Source organism: Boleophthalmus pectinirostris, unplaced genomic scaffold, assembly GCF_026225935.1.
Source record: "Boleophthalmus pectinirostris isolate CB_2022bp ecotype Guang Dong unplaced genomic scaffold, ASM2622593v1 HiC_scaffold_13, whole genome shotgun sequence".
NCBI lineage: Eukaryota > Metazoa > Chordata > Actinopteri > Gobiiformes > Gobiidae > Boleophthalmus > Boleophthalmus pectinirostris.
In genome coordinates this window covers 15,536,131-15,553,276 of record NW_026571036.1, presented here as the reverse complement: position 1 = coordinate 15,553,276, position 17,146 = coordinate 15,536,131, and the positions used below count along the sequence as shown (strand labels likewise).

Sequence of the window (17,146 nt, the reverse complement as noted above, 5' to 3'; positions counted from 1 at the left end):
TACTGTTTGTCAATTTTCCTTTTGGATATTTTATGGCAAAGTTCTATATAATAAATTTTTTAGGTTTCAGATGAGATCACAGCATTCTATAGGCCAAAAATATTTATACAGAAGGGGGGAAGCTAAAATTTAAATTGTTAAAATGCAAATTCATGTACTAATACAGTGAATTTGTGGGTTTAGTCACTAATTCAAAATACCAGGTTCAACATTTGTGAATTTACCTTTTGGATACTTCATGGCAAAGTAGAACGTCATCATCAGAGAAATCTTGTCCTCCTCATCACATTATAAAATCTGAAAACAACCAATTGATAAATTTAATTGTACACGATCAACAATGTTTTTGAAACTCATTATCTTATCCAAACTTGCAAAATGTAGTGAAAATTACTATGACTTCAAGGTGCACCAAATCTTAGAATACATATAGTATTTTCATAATAAATTACGTTAAAATACGTTGAGTAGAAAATCAAGGCTGTTGTGTTTTGTGTTGATAATGAACGTGGAATGCAGAAGTTTAATCTGGGTTAGACTAATAAGATTACAGTAACAGTAGTGCTTCTGTAATGCATGTGTGACCAAGGGGAGGACAGAGAAAGTTTCAAAGCTAAACTGTAATTATTAACCATTATTGCAAAGAAATGGCACAACTGTTCTCATTCGGGGTTTGACTATATGTGGCTACTATCAACCTAGTAATACAATTTAGTGAGTTAGTGGAGGCGGAGTGGTTAGCATTATCAGTAGATGTAAATTTGAAATGGTTTATAATTACAGTAATAGATGTCTCTGTGCTTGTTTTTGTCGACTAACAGGTCATTATTTAAGGTGTACCTGCTCAGCCCAGCCCCATATAACCTATAATAAGGAGGAAGACGGAGACATTAATGGGCCTGTATTACTTTATTGTCTGATTTATGTCGTAATGTTGTTTCGTCATGAAAAACAGACCTGGAGTTGTGTTTTGTTTCATACCAGAGGTATGACCAAGTCGTCGTTTTGCAAGTCTGAAGTAAGTCTCAAGTCTTTGACCTCAAGTCTGAGTCAAGTCCCAAGTCAAATACAGGCAAGTTCAAGTTGAGGCTCGAGTCAAGTCCAAGTCGTCTGGTTTGCGCTTCAAGTAATTTGAAGTCTTTAAAACAAAGCACCAAATATGGTTTAGATTTTTGCAATATAAATTTTAAGATAAATTGTACAAAAAAAAATCATAGTATATTCATATGTGAGTATTTATACAATATAATAATATATGTAGAAATTAACTTAATTATTTTTTCCTTTTTAAATGCCTTGACAAGATCTTTGTGTGAATCATTACAGTCAGAATAGAAAGAATTCAGATTTAAAAGTGCTTCTCAAGTCTTCTCAAGTCACAGATCTCAAGTCCCAGTCAAGTCCCAAGTCTTAGTCCATTTTATCAAGTCAAGTCTCAGGTCCTAAAAAGAGTGACTCAAGTCTGACTCAAGTCCAAGTCATGACTTGCAAGTTCCTGCCTCTGTTTCATACACACATGTTTAACACACAAACTGTGCATATTTAGGTTGAGTTCTTCGGTAAAACAGAAAAACACTCTGTTCCGCCTTGTGATGTGGTAGTACAGGAAGTGCTCCACTGTGTTTTTAAACTCCATACACCTTCACTAGAATCATTTGGGTAATTACAGTGCAGGAATTGCCAATCTCTATTAAAATAATGGTAAATGGTAGCTTCAAAACTACCACTACATGACATCACAAGGTAGAACAGAGCATTTTGAGCTTTGGAGTTGTAGACAGACTAATAAATCAGGAACCAGAATTACTCAAACACGTGAGAATGAAAGAAAACACAACTCTGGATTTGTTTTTGATGAGGTAACAACATTATAACATGCCTTACATGTCACAATTTTGTGTAATGTAGGGCATTTAAGAATACAACAGCCTGAACTGGCATCTCTTGCAGTCCTAGTTCATTGGGTGAATTGAGATATATGATGTTGTTTTCATGTATAGAGCCTACATGTATAGTTTGTAAAACCTGAGAAACAGAATAAAATAGAAATCAAGTGGGAGAGAGGTAGAGAGGGAGACGGACAGAAAGGGAAACAGGAAGGGGTGAGGAAAGAGAGAGTTAGAGAGAAAAAGTGGGGGAGAGGATCTGAGCAGCAGAGAGAGTGATGCGTACCTTGGATTTACTCTGAGTGAAGATTATGGAAATCCGCTCTAATCTCTGAACAGACGCTCTCTCAACCACAGTGACAGAGGACACAGCAGCAGCAGCCTCTGACTCAACACTGCAGCAAAACAGTCCTCTATAGACAGATATTTATTCTCTTTGCATTTATTTAGTCTAATGATTGTACTGGAAATAAACTTCATACATTCATTCTAACCTAAACCTAAAAATTTTCCTTTCACCAAAGTAAACCTGTAAGTGGAGTTTTACCCGCTATTAGTATTTTGAAGTATGTGAAATGCTGATATCTATAATTATTAGTGTGTAACAGGATAGTTTCTTAATTGGTAGTATATTTGACCAACATCTACCAGTGATTTCATAGGATTTTATGAAAAACTTTAAAATAGGTCCTAGTAATTGCATAATACAAGCCCAAAAGCTTGAGCTGAAAGTGACCTATATATTTCACACTCACTTACACCGAGGTTCAGTTGAGTTTAGATGAGATGTTAATAACTAAACAGTTTTAAGATCAAAGTCCTTCCCCCGTCCTTGCGATCCTCCTATCACTGCAGTAATGATCAATTAAAGAGGAACTGCTGCTGAGCCAAAACGCAGATGAAGCATTGAGATGCAGCTCAGACACTTCAGGGGACACAAAAAGTAGGACAGCCAACTGAGGAGGCGGAAACAACAAGCTTGGGTTGGGTAAAGCTTTTACTTGTATGGAAGATAACAGAGAGAGGGGTGTAAAACTGAATTAAAAACCAACGCAATCCTGTCAAGTTTGGGCTATAGACACACTTTACTATACAATCAGGAGTGTACAAGCAATGTCTACAATCCATACTTTTTTTTAAAATTTTTTTGTTATTAATCACTTTTGTACTTTTATAAAACTGACCTATATTACTAGGGATCCCATACTGGTATCTGATATTGCCGCCAATATGGAAAATTTTGTTGGTACGAATATTTATGTGAGTATTTACTTGTCGTAGTCGGCCCAGGAAGTCTCACTTCATAGATAAATAACAGCTACACACATTTTGATTGCCTCTGTCTTATTTTTAGTTTGAAGGAAATAAATCCTGTTTTCAGTCTCTGCTCTGGTATCGGCCAATATTGGAGATCAGCAGACACTTAAAGCTTTAGTATCAAAATTGGTATCGGAACTGACAAAGTTAGATCGGTGCATGTAAGTGTATTTCTTTTTCAAGGTAGATTATCAAGTGACAGAAATCCATAAATTGTTCTGAATTTGTCAAATCAATATTCTGTAGATATTCCTTTTTGAACTGGATATCATTAGGAAGTCCTGAATTGAAAAAAATAAAACAAAAAACAAACACACCACAAAATCGTCAAAGTACATTATCAGTTTAATAAACGATATATATAGATAGCAGAGACTTTACATAGTCCTAGTAAACAGTAGTAGGTCAAAGTTGAACCACAAACGCACACAGCCTTCTCATTTTCACAGTCACTTGGATCAACACTGAACACTTTTCACTGTGGTTTGTAATTAAGAGAACATTTGAATGGACAATTCTACATGTATTTGTATAGAAACAGTGGCCATTTTTATAATATTTTAATAAGGCTCTTTTAAATGCATACATTAATGGAAGAAACACTATTTGTTTTAAACTTTGTGGACCACTTGACCACTTCATTCTCAACATACACCAATCTGGCATAACTATGTAACAATTCTCCATTTGAGTTGATCATTTGATAGGCAAAGACTTGAAAAAAAGACTACATTGTTCGTAACATTATACCAAATTGGTGTAAAAGTCACTTCTTACAATACCAAAATGTAACAATCATCTTTTATACATCCAGTTATAGTATGGTTGCATTGTGTTTGGGCTACACACAAAACATGGCGCTACAAATTTGTGCTCTTAGATTATCAGATTATCAAGGGTTTGCCATAATGGACCACGTGAAAACAATATTCACCCATCCCAAGAACCCATGCAAATGAATACAGCACCAATATCATGTTACCACTGTTCATACAATATCAACCACAAAATCACTTTACATCACTGCCACTAGTTTTACCCTGAGGAGGCATCACCAATGAAACATCCAACAATCATATAAAATGGGACAAATACAATGCAGCATGTAATTATTTCACAAAGTGTCAATTTAACAACAGCTATAAAAGTTCATTCACCAAAATTTTCCCTAGAATTAGAGGTTTTTAAGCATATGTCCATGTCCATTTGGTGAATTAGAGTTTAAAAGATGTGCTATGTTAACTTTCTTGTGGAGGATACGTCACCTACACAGAAATGATTCTTATTTGCATTGAATGTTCTGCAGTATGGGAGCATGTCCATGGATAAGAACACCTCACAAGTTACAGGTCAGATATGTGGACAGGCTACTGCAGTCTCAGTCAGAATGCAAGCTGTTCAAGGTATTTCTAGCAAAAACAAAAACAAAGAAAGATACTCCAGACAAAGCAATAGCCTCTCCTTGGAGCCAAGCGGGCAGCAGTCCTTCCATAAGAAAACTTACATAGTGCACCTTTTATTCTCCATTAGACCAGTCTACTATCTATGCCAGATCGGTGGATATTTATTGGCGTATCCTATGAACTCAGTGTCCAAAATATGTACTTTACTTTACACTTTGTCATACATATTGCATTGTTACAGGGACTTGTTTACAACACACTGCAAAAGTATTAGGAACACTTGCTGGTGTTAAAAAAGCTCTTTCTCTTGTGCTGGATTTAAGTGGTGTTTTAGAACAATGGACTCAGGTAGTTTTAATTCAAATATTTAAACACAACAGCCACATACAAGTGAGGAGTGCACACATCATCACACTTTAAGGCTGCTTTTGGATTGCTACACAGTGGATATGTTGCGTGTAGGCATGAATTGTATTGAAACGGTCAGAAAGATTTGCGATTTTGCTACTAGTGACATTGCTTACCAAACCGGGTTTGCAAAAACTTTCAAATCCTACTGCTTACGCTGATGTTGATTTCTTTTGAGTGGCGAGCGGCAGGTCTGTGTCCGCCACTTAGCCAAGGCACTAATAGTACATCTGTATTTACTGGCATTGATCTGATAGTCGTGTGTGCTCTTAGCTTCAGATTAGCAGCACTGCGCAGAGAAGCTATTGTTGACATTTCGTGACTGTGTTGCATTCAAGTGCCATATACAAACAGTAATAATAGATGAGTGGTTCTTTAAAGCACTAACATTCAGTACACAATCTAAATGGAGATATGACACTAAGATAGGTAGAACAATTGGTAATTTGATGTCTGGGTCAGACCAGTGTTGGTTTAGAACAACAGGGGGTCATAATATTTTTCTGGTTATAGCTGTGGAATTCAACAAGGAACTGAACTTTTAACTATACCACAAAACTGATATTTATATATTTTTTGATGATGATGAAGTTTCAGTGTTGGCTTAAGGAAGTTACCCAGACAATATATTTCTGAAAAATTTAACTACAACCACATTCTTCTATGCATAAGATATGACTAATAAAGCAGGAAGTATTTTACCCTATTAAACCAAACTTTATCTGCTGGGACCTCTTTGGTTTGTGTACTCTGTCTACAGGGTTAACGTCACCCTTGTAACAAACAGGGCTTGCTGGCAAAAGCATGAAATATTTCTTATTACAGCTATTGAAAGCTAAATTCCAAGCTATTGGTACCCATTAGGTAATCTACATAGTTTCATTATAATGTGTGTGACTGTAAAATATTTTTGTACATATATTTTCCATTATTATGTCCATTATTTTAGTTTTGTAAAGTAAAATTTTTGTATCAAGGAAATATAAACAAACACATTTTCATGTTTGCAGCAGTCACTACAGTGTTAAAAGGCTGAGCAAAACTTGATTATACTTTGCGCACTTCTGTTGCCACATTTTTAGACCCTGGTGATTAGCTTAGCGTGAGCACAATAAATGCTAGGTAAAATGTAAGACTTGCGACAGACCTGTAATAAGACTACAACTGTTGCCCATACAAAGCACACTGTTATAGGCAGACAGACATAACAGTCTCCAAAAGACAATTATATGAAGCTGCATTAGACTTGGTGGTTTCGGACAAGTCATTACTCCAGCATTTTAAACATTTCACATTTTAGAGCAGGGTGTTTTAAGAAGGCAAAAGGTTTATCCTAAAAAGTGTTCACGTTAGTAGTACACAAATATGCAGAATTTCAAGAAGCAGGACTGGACCAAGGCTTTAGAAATAGTTTGATGTAGTACCTTCTGTGGACATAATTAGTTTCAAAGCACTAGAAACCATTTAGAGTTACGCAACAGTACACGTTCAGCTAACATATGGATTTGACAGGAAACATGGCAAACACACTCCAAGAGATCTTCAAAGAGTGGTATAGAAGCACTACTATATACCAGCATCAATGTAACTGATCTGTTTATGCTTTGAGAAATTGTGTGACCTCTCTGTCTACTTTAGCCTTGGTCCAGAGTTTATGGAATTATCTTAAGCAATATTCCCATAAGGTAGAGTCCATACAGACATACATTTCTTCTTACTGACTTGACTGTGATCAGGTCACAGTCGAAACTTGGAAAGAGGGTAAAAGTAAGTATCTGATATTTAATATATGCAATAAATAATAAAACTTTGTTCATAGAATTATATGTATAAAAGTTCTGCTCCGTTGTTGTTGCTACTGGATAAGAAAGCAGCAACAATTATAAAAAGATTGATATATATATAGCCAAATTGAGCACATCGGAGTCTTTAAGTTCATTTTGCTCCAATTGTGGTTGAGAAATTGCATCATTGCAATTTCAACCTGAGAAGTCCACCTATCCATGCGAGCAAAATTATCCCAAATTTGCCACACAACGTACATCCATAAACAGTGTGTAGAGGCCTCAGATGGTGACGTGAAAGGAGTCCCAGCTGTCATCTTTGCTGACGCTCCCATTTTTCTCTGTGGTCGTGCCCCCGATACCCCCCTCGTCGGGCTGGTCCCCCGTGGGCGTGGCTCCCGGTTCAGGGTAAAACTCGTCGTCCTCGTCGAAGTACCCGTTTTCCATCATACTCAGGCTGGATGCGGCGCTCAGGTCCTGGCAGCTGCCCTTGTACTCCTGGATGGACTCGTGCAGGGACCAGAGCTGGCACAAGAGGGACATGTCCTGCTGACGCAAGCCCACCTACAGAAGACCAGAATCAAGACCAGATCAGAATTAGACCAAGATAGGAGGGATGCTCAAACAATATAATTTTGATCAAGAGTCCAGTTCAGTAATTTCTAACTGTCAGTGAGACGCTCTGGTGTTTTAATTGAGAGATCGACAGGAGGGCAGGGTATCATTCAGAAGTTGCTGATACAATACATAACTCGATACACAGGCCACGATACGATACATATCTTGATACAGTAATCTTACGATTCAAAAAATAAAGGCTAAATCATGACTGTGATACTAAAACTACTTCTTGTGCAAAGTGAATATGAAACATCAATTTTAATCATCAAAACTGTGAAAATGTCTAAACAAGCAACAAAACTGCAGCTCTGTAACAAAATATTTTAGTAAAATATACCAAAAAATACTCTTGGCGATATATCAATACAGCAGCCCACGATACTGATACTGTATCATCACATTACGCTATATCGATATTTCAATATTCTTGCACAACCCTAATCGACAGCCAATTCTCGGTCAGTAAAAGTATGTGGTCTGGAGTTCAAACTTTGGAAAAAGAATGTGACTAATTTGTGGGGAGGGCTGTTTATGATGAAAAGCCTGTATTGTGTTCAGAAAATTAATACAAGACATTTTTATTTGTTTTAATAAAAAAACAAGTAAGTAATACAATGATGGTGTCATGCATGATTGCTGTTGTTTAGATTTGGTCCAGATTCAGAACAGGATGTTTTAGGGCCAGACAAAGAAAGTGGCCCCATTACTTAGTTGTCTCTTTTGAATTATCACAAAGACTAAAGGTGAAGCCAAACAGGTGGAATTAAGATTGTCTTTGGTGAAACAATATGGACAAAAGAGATAGATTTATACAAACCTGCAACGCCTACATTAAAATCCTCTAATGTGGGAATGGTTTCATGCTTTGAAAGTTCATTGTCCTAAGCACTAAGTTCAAACCAAATGTAAACAAATCCACACATTCCTTCACATTCAGTGTTTTTGTAATTTTGAGTTGTCACAAAGCCAGCCCTGTCATTACACAGCAGAACAAAAGGAGAGGGAAAAGTCAAATTAAAGGGGTCATTGTTCTGAATACGACTCAGCTGACAGGGCGCTATCTGCAGCCGATCACTGCATTGTCCCAAACAAATCACAGTGGACACTCAGTGAAGTCAGTGCCCCTCCAGCCACACCACAATGTCTGAAAACAAAATCGACCAAAAATAGACGGAGCGGACAGAGAGCTGAGAAAAGTGGCCCTTAATTTTACATTAATGTCAGAAATTTAAATGAGATTGGATTAGGGAATCCATCTCACAATAATGCATTAGCTCACAAAATCTACTACTCTTAGATAGTAGCTGTTTATCTCAACCTGAGAAAAGTCACCAAGAAGTAATAGCAAAAGCCTGCAACAAAGCCAGAGGTTTAAACGTTTAGCTGCTTAAACAAATTAGCTGGGTATTTTGTTTAACTTGATTTTGGGAAACCTCACAGAGCGGGAGTGGTTCCTATACTAAAACCCAATAACAAAGGCCTGAAAACAACCACTTAACAAACAGACTGATCTTACTATGATCAAAGGGGCAATGTGGAAGAATTGTCTTTGAGTAAAGCCATAAAATCACCAAATGATTTAAATACAGTGGCTTCCTGTAGTTTTATGTAATGTTATATTGTCTTTATTTGATTCAGGGTAATGAGTAGAAAGTAGTAAGTAAGTAGTAAAAATACTTCAACTATCTAAAAGTTCACATTTAGAGGATTCATATTGATTTGAAAGAGTTTAAGAAAAAACTCCAGCATTAGATTTTTTCTGCACTACATACTTGGATCACAAATGTCAACCTGCCACTTTATCAAAACATTTTTTATTAATGAGGTAATAATAATATGTTCTTAACAATGTTACAAAACAGAACAAGAAAACCAGGTAGTCTACTGGGCTGATGGGTAGAGTGACCAGAATTTTAAAGCAAAAAAAAAACTGGGACATCCCTGCTTTTTTGGTAGTTGGTAATAATAAAACTGTGAAACGAGTGTGTAATTCAAGAAAATTATTATGCAGAGACTATTTCATGATTAACATTTCTTTGCGTTTTGGTCATTTATAAGCAGCTTTTCTGTACTTTACCTAAACAAATAGCAATTTATGCCTCTCTATACTGTTGGCAGGGATCAGATTGGTCAAAAATACGGACACCTGGGGCATTTCTTATATGAAACTGAGACAGATCAATGGTTTTGGATAAATCTACTGGGAGAGGGGACACGGGGATCAAAATTGGGACTGTCCCGGGTAAATAGGGACGTCTGATCACCCTATTGATGGGTGTACATATGGTATACAAATAAGTAGCCAATGTAAAAATAAGGCATAATGCAGACCTTTAATATTTCAGAATGTGTAATATTGGATGTGAGGGACATAGATGGTGTCCTAGAGCAAGCGAACGTGAAACTGAATATGCACCTAAAGGGAGTCTGACTATGAGGGATTAGATTGCTCCAGGCGTGCGGCACTTTCCCTGCACACATGCATAAAAAGCCTGTAACATTACCATCTCTTTACGCAGCAGAGCCAGGGCTGCGTCCAGGTTCGCCGGCTTGTGTGCGAGCAGGCTGTCTCCGTTGTTCCTCCCTCGGCTCAGGTCGTCTTGGATCATGGTTTTCTTCACATACATCCTCTCCATTTCTCTCCAGGAGCCGCCGCTGGAGTTGAGTAGCCCGCTCAGGCTCTTGGGCAGCGGCGGTAGACCCTCGATACAGGCCATTCCCCCCAGCGTCCCGTTAGTGGACTTACCATTCATTGTCCCCGGTTTTGACTACACCTTTGAAATGACTGAGATTTTCCTCCGATCCGCTCGTTTATAAAGGTTAACAGCGCAGGAGGTGGACAACAGACTGCCACTCCGGAGACCAAAGCACCAATCGTGGTTTTGTCCGGGGCTGAGCCTGAGGCACAGCAAAGCAAAGTCAAGTCAGGAGGAGTAAGGCGAGAGAAACCGCCTGGACTGTCACAATAAAAGCACTCAAAAGATTATTGCAGTTTTTATTATTATTTTTTTAATTGCAGATTTTCAGATACAAACAAAAAGCACCTTATAAAGTATACAGCTCACATGAAAGATAATTGCATTCTTCTGACAGATATTTTGTCTTTTCCTGTATATTATGATAGCTTAAATACTTGAACATGAGAAGTGTATTGCAATGGACAAGATTAATAAACAGCAACATGGCAAGTTATTGTCCAATATACTAGTGTAAGATGGGGCTTTGAATAAAATATTTGGTAATATAAATTAATTTGAGATCCTCTTACTGGTTCATAAGGACATTGGTTATTTATAGAGTATATTTAATTGAAAAAGTATACTCAGACTTGGATATTGTATAGCTCCCTACCACATACAGTGCTTTGGTTGACTCTGACCAGCCCATTTAAGATGATTTGGAATTGCAAAATAAACATATTTTATAATTTTATCTTGGACTAAGTTTTACAATGGACTAAGGTTGCATTGCTTTTATTTCAAAGTTTTAGTTTTTGTGTGTGTGTGTTTTATTTTTTTAATGACATTTTTTTTTCATTGTTTAGTTGTAACATAAACTCTTTCCAGTCTTCCCAGCTTGTCAAAACAATTCAATTTACTGCTTTTTTTTTTTTTTTTTTTTTTAATAAAGAAATACAGTTAATATTATGCAGAATTGAGTTAAGCATTTTGGCCTGGCTCTCCACAATATTTTCAGTTTCTGTGGCCCCATGGAAATAAAATAATTGTCCATCTCTGGCCCAATACAGTAGTGAAAGGTGGTGCTTTGAATAAAATATTTGATAATAATAATAATAAGTAATTTGAGATCCTCTTACTGGTTCATTAGGACATTGGTTATCGATAGAGTATATTTAACTGAGAAAGTATCCCAAAGTACAAAAAGAACAATGCATTGAAATCACGACACACACACAAAAAAAATAAAAATAAAATAAAAAAATCAGAGGATGATAGATTCAAATTTCACCTGAACTGCATGTGTCCCAGTGTATTTTTATTTATTTATTTATTTATTTTTTAACATTCTGACAAATGAATTCTACAGCAGATTAACAGTATCTTCCAAAGCCTTTATTTTGAAAGGTAAAGCTTCAACTTCCTGTGCGCTGCTGCATATTTGACAGTTTTGGACTCTGTCTGAATAGTAAAATCCTCTTCCTGTCCATTTAACACGGTGGCTCATGTGGGCGACTCCCTGCCACCAAGTTTGAGTGACCATATCTGACTGATCTTCATCTAGTTCGTGTGGCCCAATCTAACAAAACTATAGGGATCTACTCAAAACATAGTAAATACAACACCGGCCAATTATATCTGCAATTTAAAATGGCTTAAAGTGCTTTCACAAACTTTAATTATCTTGAGTAACCATATAATTCTCTGTACTGTAGGCAGTTTTGCACATCTGGAGACTGTTAGCAGCTGATATGTCAAAAATCCCTCAGAGGAAAAGAGAAATGCAAGCCATAATCAAATATAAACAGTGAGGTGGGAGTTGGGAGGCTGAAGAAATACTGAGTCTTTCTTACGGGAAGATAAAAGTAATAGGGATTCCACGGTGATTTATGTTGGAGCGAATGTGGGTCGACTGCAAAACCAACACATATTTTCTGGGACTGAACTGCAGGCTTTTTGGCAAGACATGAGAGAGGAAATTGAGAAAAAGCTGCAAGTTTCTCTACAGATGATTAAATGTGCAAAAAGTACTGCTCTATTTTAGCTGTACTACTACAAACATTATAGTACCATTATTTCCCTTGCTGTGTTACATGAAATTAATAGTGCAGAACTAGAAATACATACACGTAACTCTATTCATGTACAGATAACTACCAAATCAAAACATTGCAAAGACAAAACAATACAAGGATAACTGGGAAAACATACTTACTATATAGACAGGTTTAAGTAAATGAGGTTTCATATATTTGAAAGTCTATTTTGAGTCCTTATTTAACTTGAAAATGTGATGTGACACATTTTTGCACCATTATTGCAAACACAAATCCCTGCCCTCTTACTGTATCTTATAGTTCTGAAGACAATATACAATAGAAAACCAAAAAGACCACAGCGATTGTGTCCAATGTCAGACCATATTACTATGACTGGTCTCACAGACTGCGCGATGAGGTCAGGGCAGTTTTTGTACCCTGGAGGACAATAGGTTTGGGACATATAAAGGACAGATGGAGGCTCCACTTCCCGCCCCCAGTCTGCGGAGCCGTCACAACAATAACACAACAATAACCTTGAAATGAGCACACAAAAGACGCACACACGCTCCGAAACAAGAGAAGAGTTATACCACACACAAGCATACACAAACACATACACATACACAGGGGACAGATGGACCGTGCCTAGAGCTATATAAGCCTATTCTTAACTGGATTTAATACTGCACTGATATGAGATATATAAAGGATAGTTTGTCATAATAATGTCACTATTTAAAATGTATCACTTTTGAAAAAAACAACTTGTGTCAGAAAATATATCAAATAACATATAGATTATTAAGTAAGTCACAATAACACACTGCAATAAATGATAATATTAAAACTACTTAATCCAACTGACTCATAGGGACGTAACAATAACCAAAATATTGTGATATCCTATCGTCAAAAGTCTCACAATAATATCATGAGCTGTCACAGTATATCAAATTACAAGTTTCTTTGCTTAAATGCATTGTTTTAGAATAGCAACACGTTATGAACATTGGAAAGTACATATCCCATGATTCATTTTAGTGCAAACAACATGAAGAAATATGTTTTTTTTACTTGAATTCTTGAGATTGACAGTAAATAATTCACATCAAAATCTTGTCAAGGTATTATAAAAGCAAAAAAAGTGTTCTATCTACAATTATATTAGCCTCTCCAAAATATTGCAATTAATATCGTACCGTGAGATGCATATCGTGATCATCGTACCAAGAGATTTGGATACATTCCTACTGACTCAATAACAACTAGAAAAGCACTCAGAGAGCGCAGACCTCCGCCAAGGACTACCCCCATTTTTTATATAAATTGCGATAAAATCAGTCTTCTGGATCAGATCCGGATCAGCCTTTGGAATATGAAAGAGGATCCCATTGTCCATCCCTGAGTCAAATTTCATGAGGTTTGGTCAATAATTAACCGAGATATTGAGAAACTAAATTTTTGGCCCCATTTACCACAATGTTAACTAAAATTTCAAAGTGATCCAGAATCCAGGATTTCTTCCGGATCACCCCCAAAATGAAATCAGTTCTTCCTTTTCACATTTCCAACAAATCCTGAAAATTTCATCAAAATTGGTCCATAACTTTTTGAGTTATGTTGCTAACAGACAAACAAACAAACAAACAAACAAACAGACAAATGCCGGCAAAAACATAACCTCCTTGGCGGAGGTAATAATGCTGGATGATCCCAGTAAACCATTCTTAACCAGACAGTATCATTAAAATGCATGAGCTGCAACAAATAAATAACAGAATGAAACAATAATTAGCCAGATCAGTCACTTGTTCAACCTTGCACAGCTCAAATCTTGTCAACAAAACAACAAAAAACAAATCCCTGTGTGTGTTTGTCCGTGGAGATCAAAAGATTAGTCGTATGATGTGCTTCCTGGGGGGATAACAGCAGGAGGCCATTGCCAAATCTGCCTTAACACAACGGTAATTTGGAAAAGTCGGGCTAATATAAAGATAAAAACATCCTGTGTGTTCTTGCTTGATACAGTTGAATTCTTAATCAGATTTCCAAGATACCATACATTTGTTTTGTTATTTAATATTTGAACATAATTTTTCATTGGTAATTATAGTAGTATCATGCACTTCTCATTTATTTACAGGCCTGAATAACAAATACATAGAATGATTGATATAGATAAACACATAAAAAGAAACTGCACAAAATAACAAAAAATTGCACAGTGTTGGTTGATATTGACAAAACTGTATATCTCAATATTTTTTTGGGAGTAACAATATTAGGTCAATCCAACAGAAATGTGTGTCAGTAAATGTAAAAGTTGAGATTTAAGTATGAGAAAATTTTGAACTGATATGTCTGGACTTTTGTGAATAATTTTACAATCTGTACCCTGTAACCTTATGATCTAGTTTTCTTCCATCTTTAAACAACTTTCACAATTTGATTTCCATGTGATAACCTGCCAACCCCTAAATGCAATTGCACTTTTTATCATGAAGCGAAATCACTGTTTTATACTACGATAGAGATACAATGATATACAGTAGGAAGTAAACAAATCCTGTGGGTCAGAGGAAGAGGCTCAATGGATGTGGTCAGTTTCCGCTGGTGAGGTCAGGAAGGAGCAGAGACCCTGAGAACAGCTGCTGCACTCACACTTTTCCTGCACGCTCCAGAGTTAAAAATGCTCCGTAGGTGAATGTCAGGGTTAGGCCCAGGGTTAGCAATGATTTATGTCCACACACCCCCACAGAAAGGCTAAGAGGACATGCTCGCATCTGCTCACTTACATTAGTAGAACTGTATCTAAATGTACCATGTGAATTCTATAGCAATCCAAGAGTGTGTTAGGACTAAACTGGAGCTAAAACCAGAACGAGAACTGAACAGGACTAGAACAGGACCAGAATAAGTCTACATTAAAACAAAACCATGCAGGTGCAGGATCAAAGAGCACCAAACAAGCACAAGTATGAATGCAGCCCACTTCTAACCTAGACCAAATCAATATGTGACTAATACTAAATACATTTCTTATATATTCAGTAGGCCTATAAAGTACTCCTGAGTCAACCTATGGCATTGGTAGCTTGCCATAGCTTCTGCAAATAGCTAACAAAAGCTACCCATTTTATTATTTGATTAAATGTTGAATAATTATAAAGTTGAATTTGTATACTAAGCTAATATATTATAATGCATTACTGTACTGACTATGGTCAAAGCATTTCAATAAATACAATGTTCATTCTTGTCCTTAAATGTGTTCATTCTTCTACTTCTAAGAACTGTAGCAGAGAACAGGAACACCCTGCAGAATTGTACAATATAATGTGTTTACTGTCAGTAAGCTGTATATTTACTGCATGATTAAAACATTTTAAAAAGTGGTAAAACAGTCACATATTTATAGTGCTTTTCTACCTTCAAGGCACTCAACGCTAGGTTAGGTTAGGTTTCTTTATTTGTACCTGTGGGTAAATTTGTTTTGCAGATTCGAGAGGCATGTCCCACATTTCACATTTCATCATTCATCCACATTATGCACAATAAACACGTATAAAAACACAATTACAAAATAAAGTGTTACAGTGCTCCAGAGCAGAAAGGTTTATTCCATAAACAATTAGTTAAATTCATCCATCACGCTTGGCTAAAATCACAATAAATTTTAAATATATAAAAACACAAGATTTTTCCAAAACAAACATACTAAAATTGATAGATAAATAGATTACAATTTATTCATAAGTATGATAGCAGCTGGAACAAAGCTCCTTTTAAAACAGTTTGTTCTAGATCATTCTAGATCTAGAGTTTAATACTCTGGGACATCCTCTGTCTTGAGTACAGGGAGTCCAGGATGCTCTGAGGATGGCTAATCACCTCACTCATCCATTGATCATCATAAGCATTTTACATCAAGGAACCACTCACCCTTTCACACACACATTCATAAACCAGTGTACGCAGACACTAAGCGTGAAGTGGATTAAGTGTCTTGCCGAAGGACACAACGACAGCATTTATCTGTGGGAGCTGGAGATGACCTGCCAGTGAGGTCTTTGCCAAGAGCAGGATTCGACCATGAACCTTTGGATCACTCTACCAACTGAGCTGCTGTCACCCCAGTGCCAATAGTTTATTGTGTATACTAATACTGCTTGCATCACATCCTCCTGATAGTCATGGGTTGCAGTGTTGTAATGCTTTGTCAGTACCACTGGCTCCTGTCCAGCCACACGTCCGGCGGTGACAGGAGGGGTGTGTCCCCAACAGCAGCTGGTCTCGTTCCACAGTGACCCCTGACCTCCACCCTCTGGTCTGACCCCGCCCACCATCAGTCTCCAGGCTGCTCCCCCATGTTTGGAATGTGCAGGATGAGTCAGGCTTTGCGGTGGAAGTGCGTGGTCTGTAGGCATAGCAAAATACAAAATTACACAAGCCAAGATTAGTTTTCAGTTCAATAAAATTATGCTTTACCACTAACAGTGAGGAGGAAAGTATGGTTTTGGTGTGCATGAACATACTGTATGATTGTTTCTCACTCTGGGTGTAAATTTTATCACTTCAGATGTCATGTGACTGCTATAAATGGCACTGCAGTTTCTCACATGTGGTATTGGGAGTCTTTGAATAAGGGAAAATTTCAGTGTTCCTCTAATTCTGATAGTAGAGCCTCCTTTGAGTTGCTTGATACAGTATACTTTTCTAAACATGTACACATTTTAATTAATTACACTATCATGATGAAAAAAATGCTATTAATTGAATGAGCATAAGGCATGGGGTTGACCTGTGTGCACTACATGATGAACAGTGTTTGGAAGTAGCTGAAAACATGTACCGAGAATATGCATTCAGAATCCTAATTTCGGTTAACTGTATTTCACAGATACTCTTTCCTTTGATGTTATTCAGAATACAGTTACTTTTCTAAGTCAAAGGAATGCATGGCGACACTTTATCACACAATTTAGGCTTCAAACTGCACATACTCAG

General features: G+C 36.9%; 1 protein-coding gene across 1 annotated transcript; it reads right to left on the bottom strand.

Annotated features, from left to right (window-relative positions):
- Nucleotides 1-3,530: 3,530 nt before the first annotated feature.
- fam89a (family with sequence similarity 89 member A) lies at nucleotides 3,531-10,333 on the bottom strand. Its single transcript, XM_020919360.2, has 2 exons — nucleotides 9,924-10,333; nucleotides 3,531-7,362 (listed from the first exon to the last, which is right to left on the bottom strand). The coding sequence occupies exons 1-2, from the start codon at nucleotides 10,170-10,172 to the stop codon at nucleotides 7,081-7,083; spliced, it is 531 nt and encodes a 176-aa protein (XP_020775019.1). The 5' UTR covers nucleotides 10,173-10,333; the 3' UTR covers nucleotides 3,531-7,080.
- Between the last annotated feature and the right edge of the window lie 6,813 nt (nucleotides 10,334-17,146).

Excerpts from the sequence above, each read along its gene's own strand:
- fam89a (XM_020919360.2), bottom strand. The coding sequence starts at position 10,172 with ATGAATGGTAAGTCCACTAACGGGACGCTGGGGGGAATGGCCTGTATC. Across the intron at positions 7,363-9,923 it reads CTCTGCTGCGTAAAGAGATG|GTGGGCTTGCGTCAGCAGGA; the intron begins GTAATGTTACAG and ends GGTCTTCTGTAG.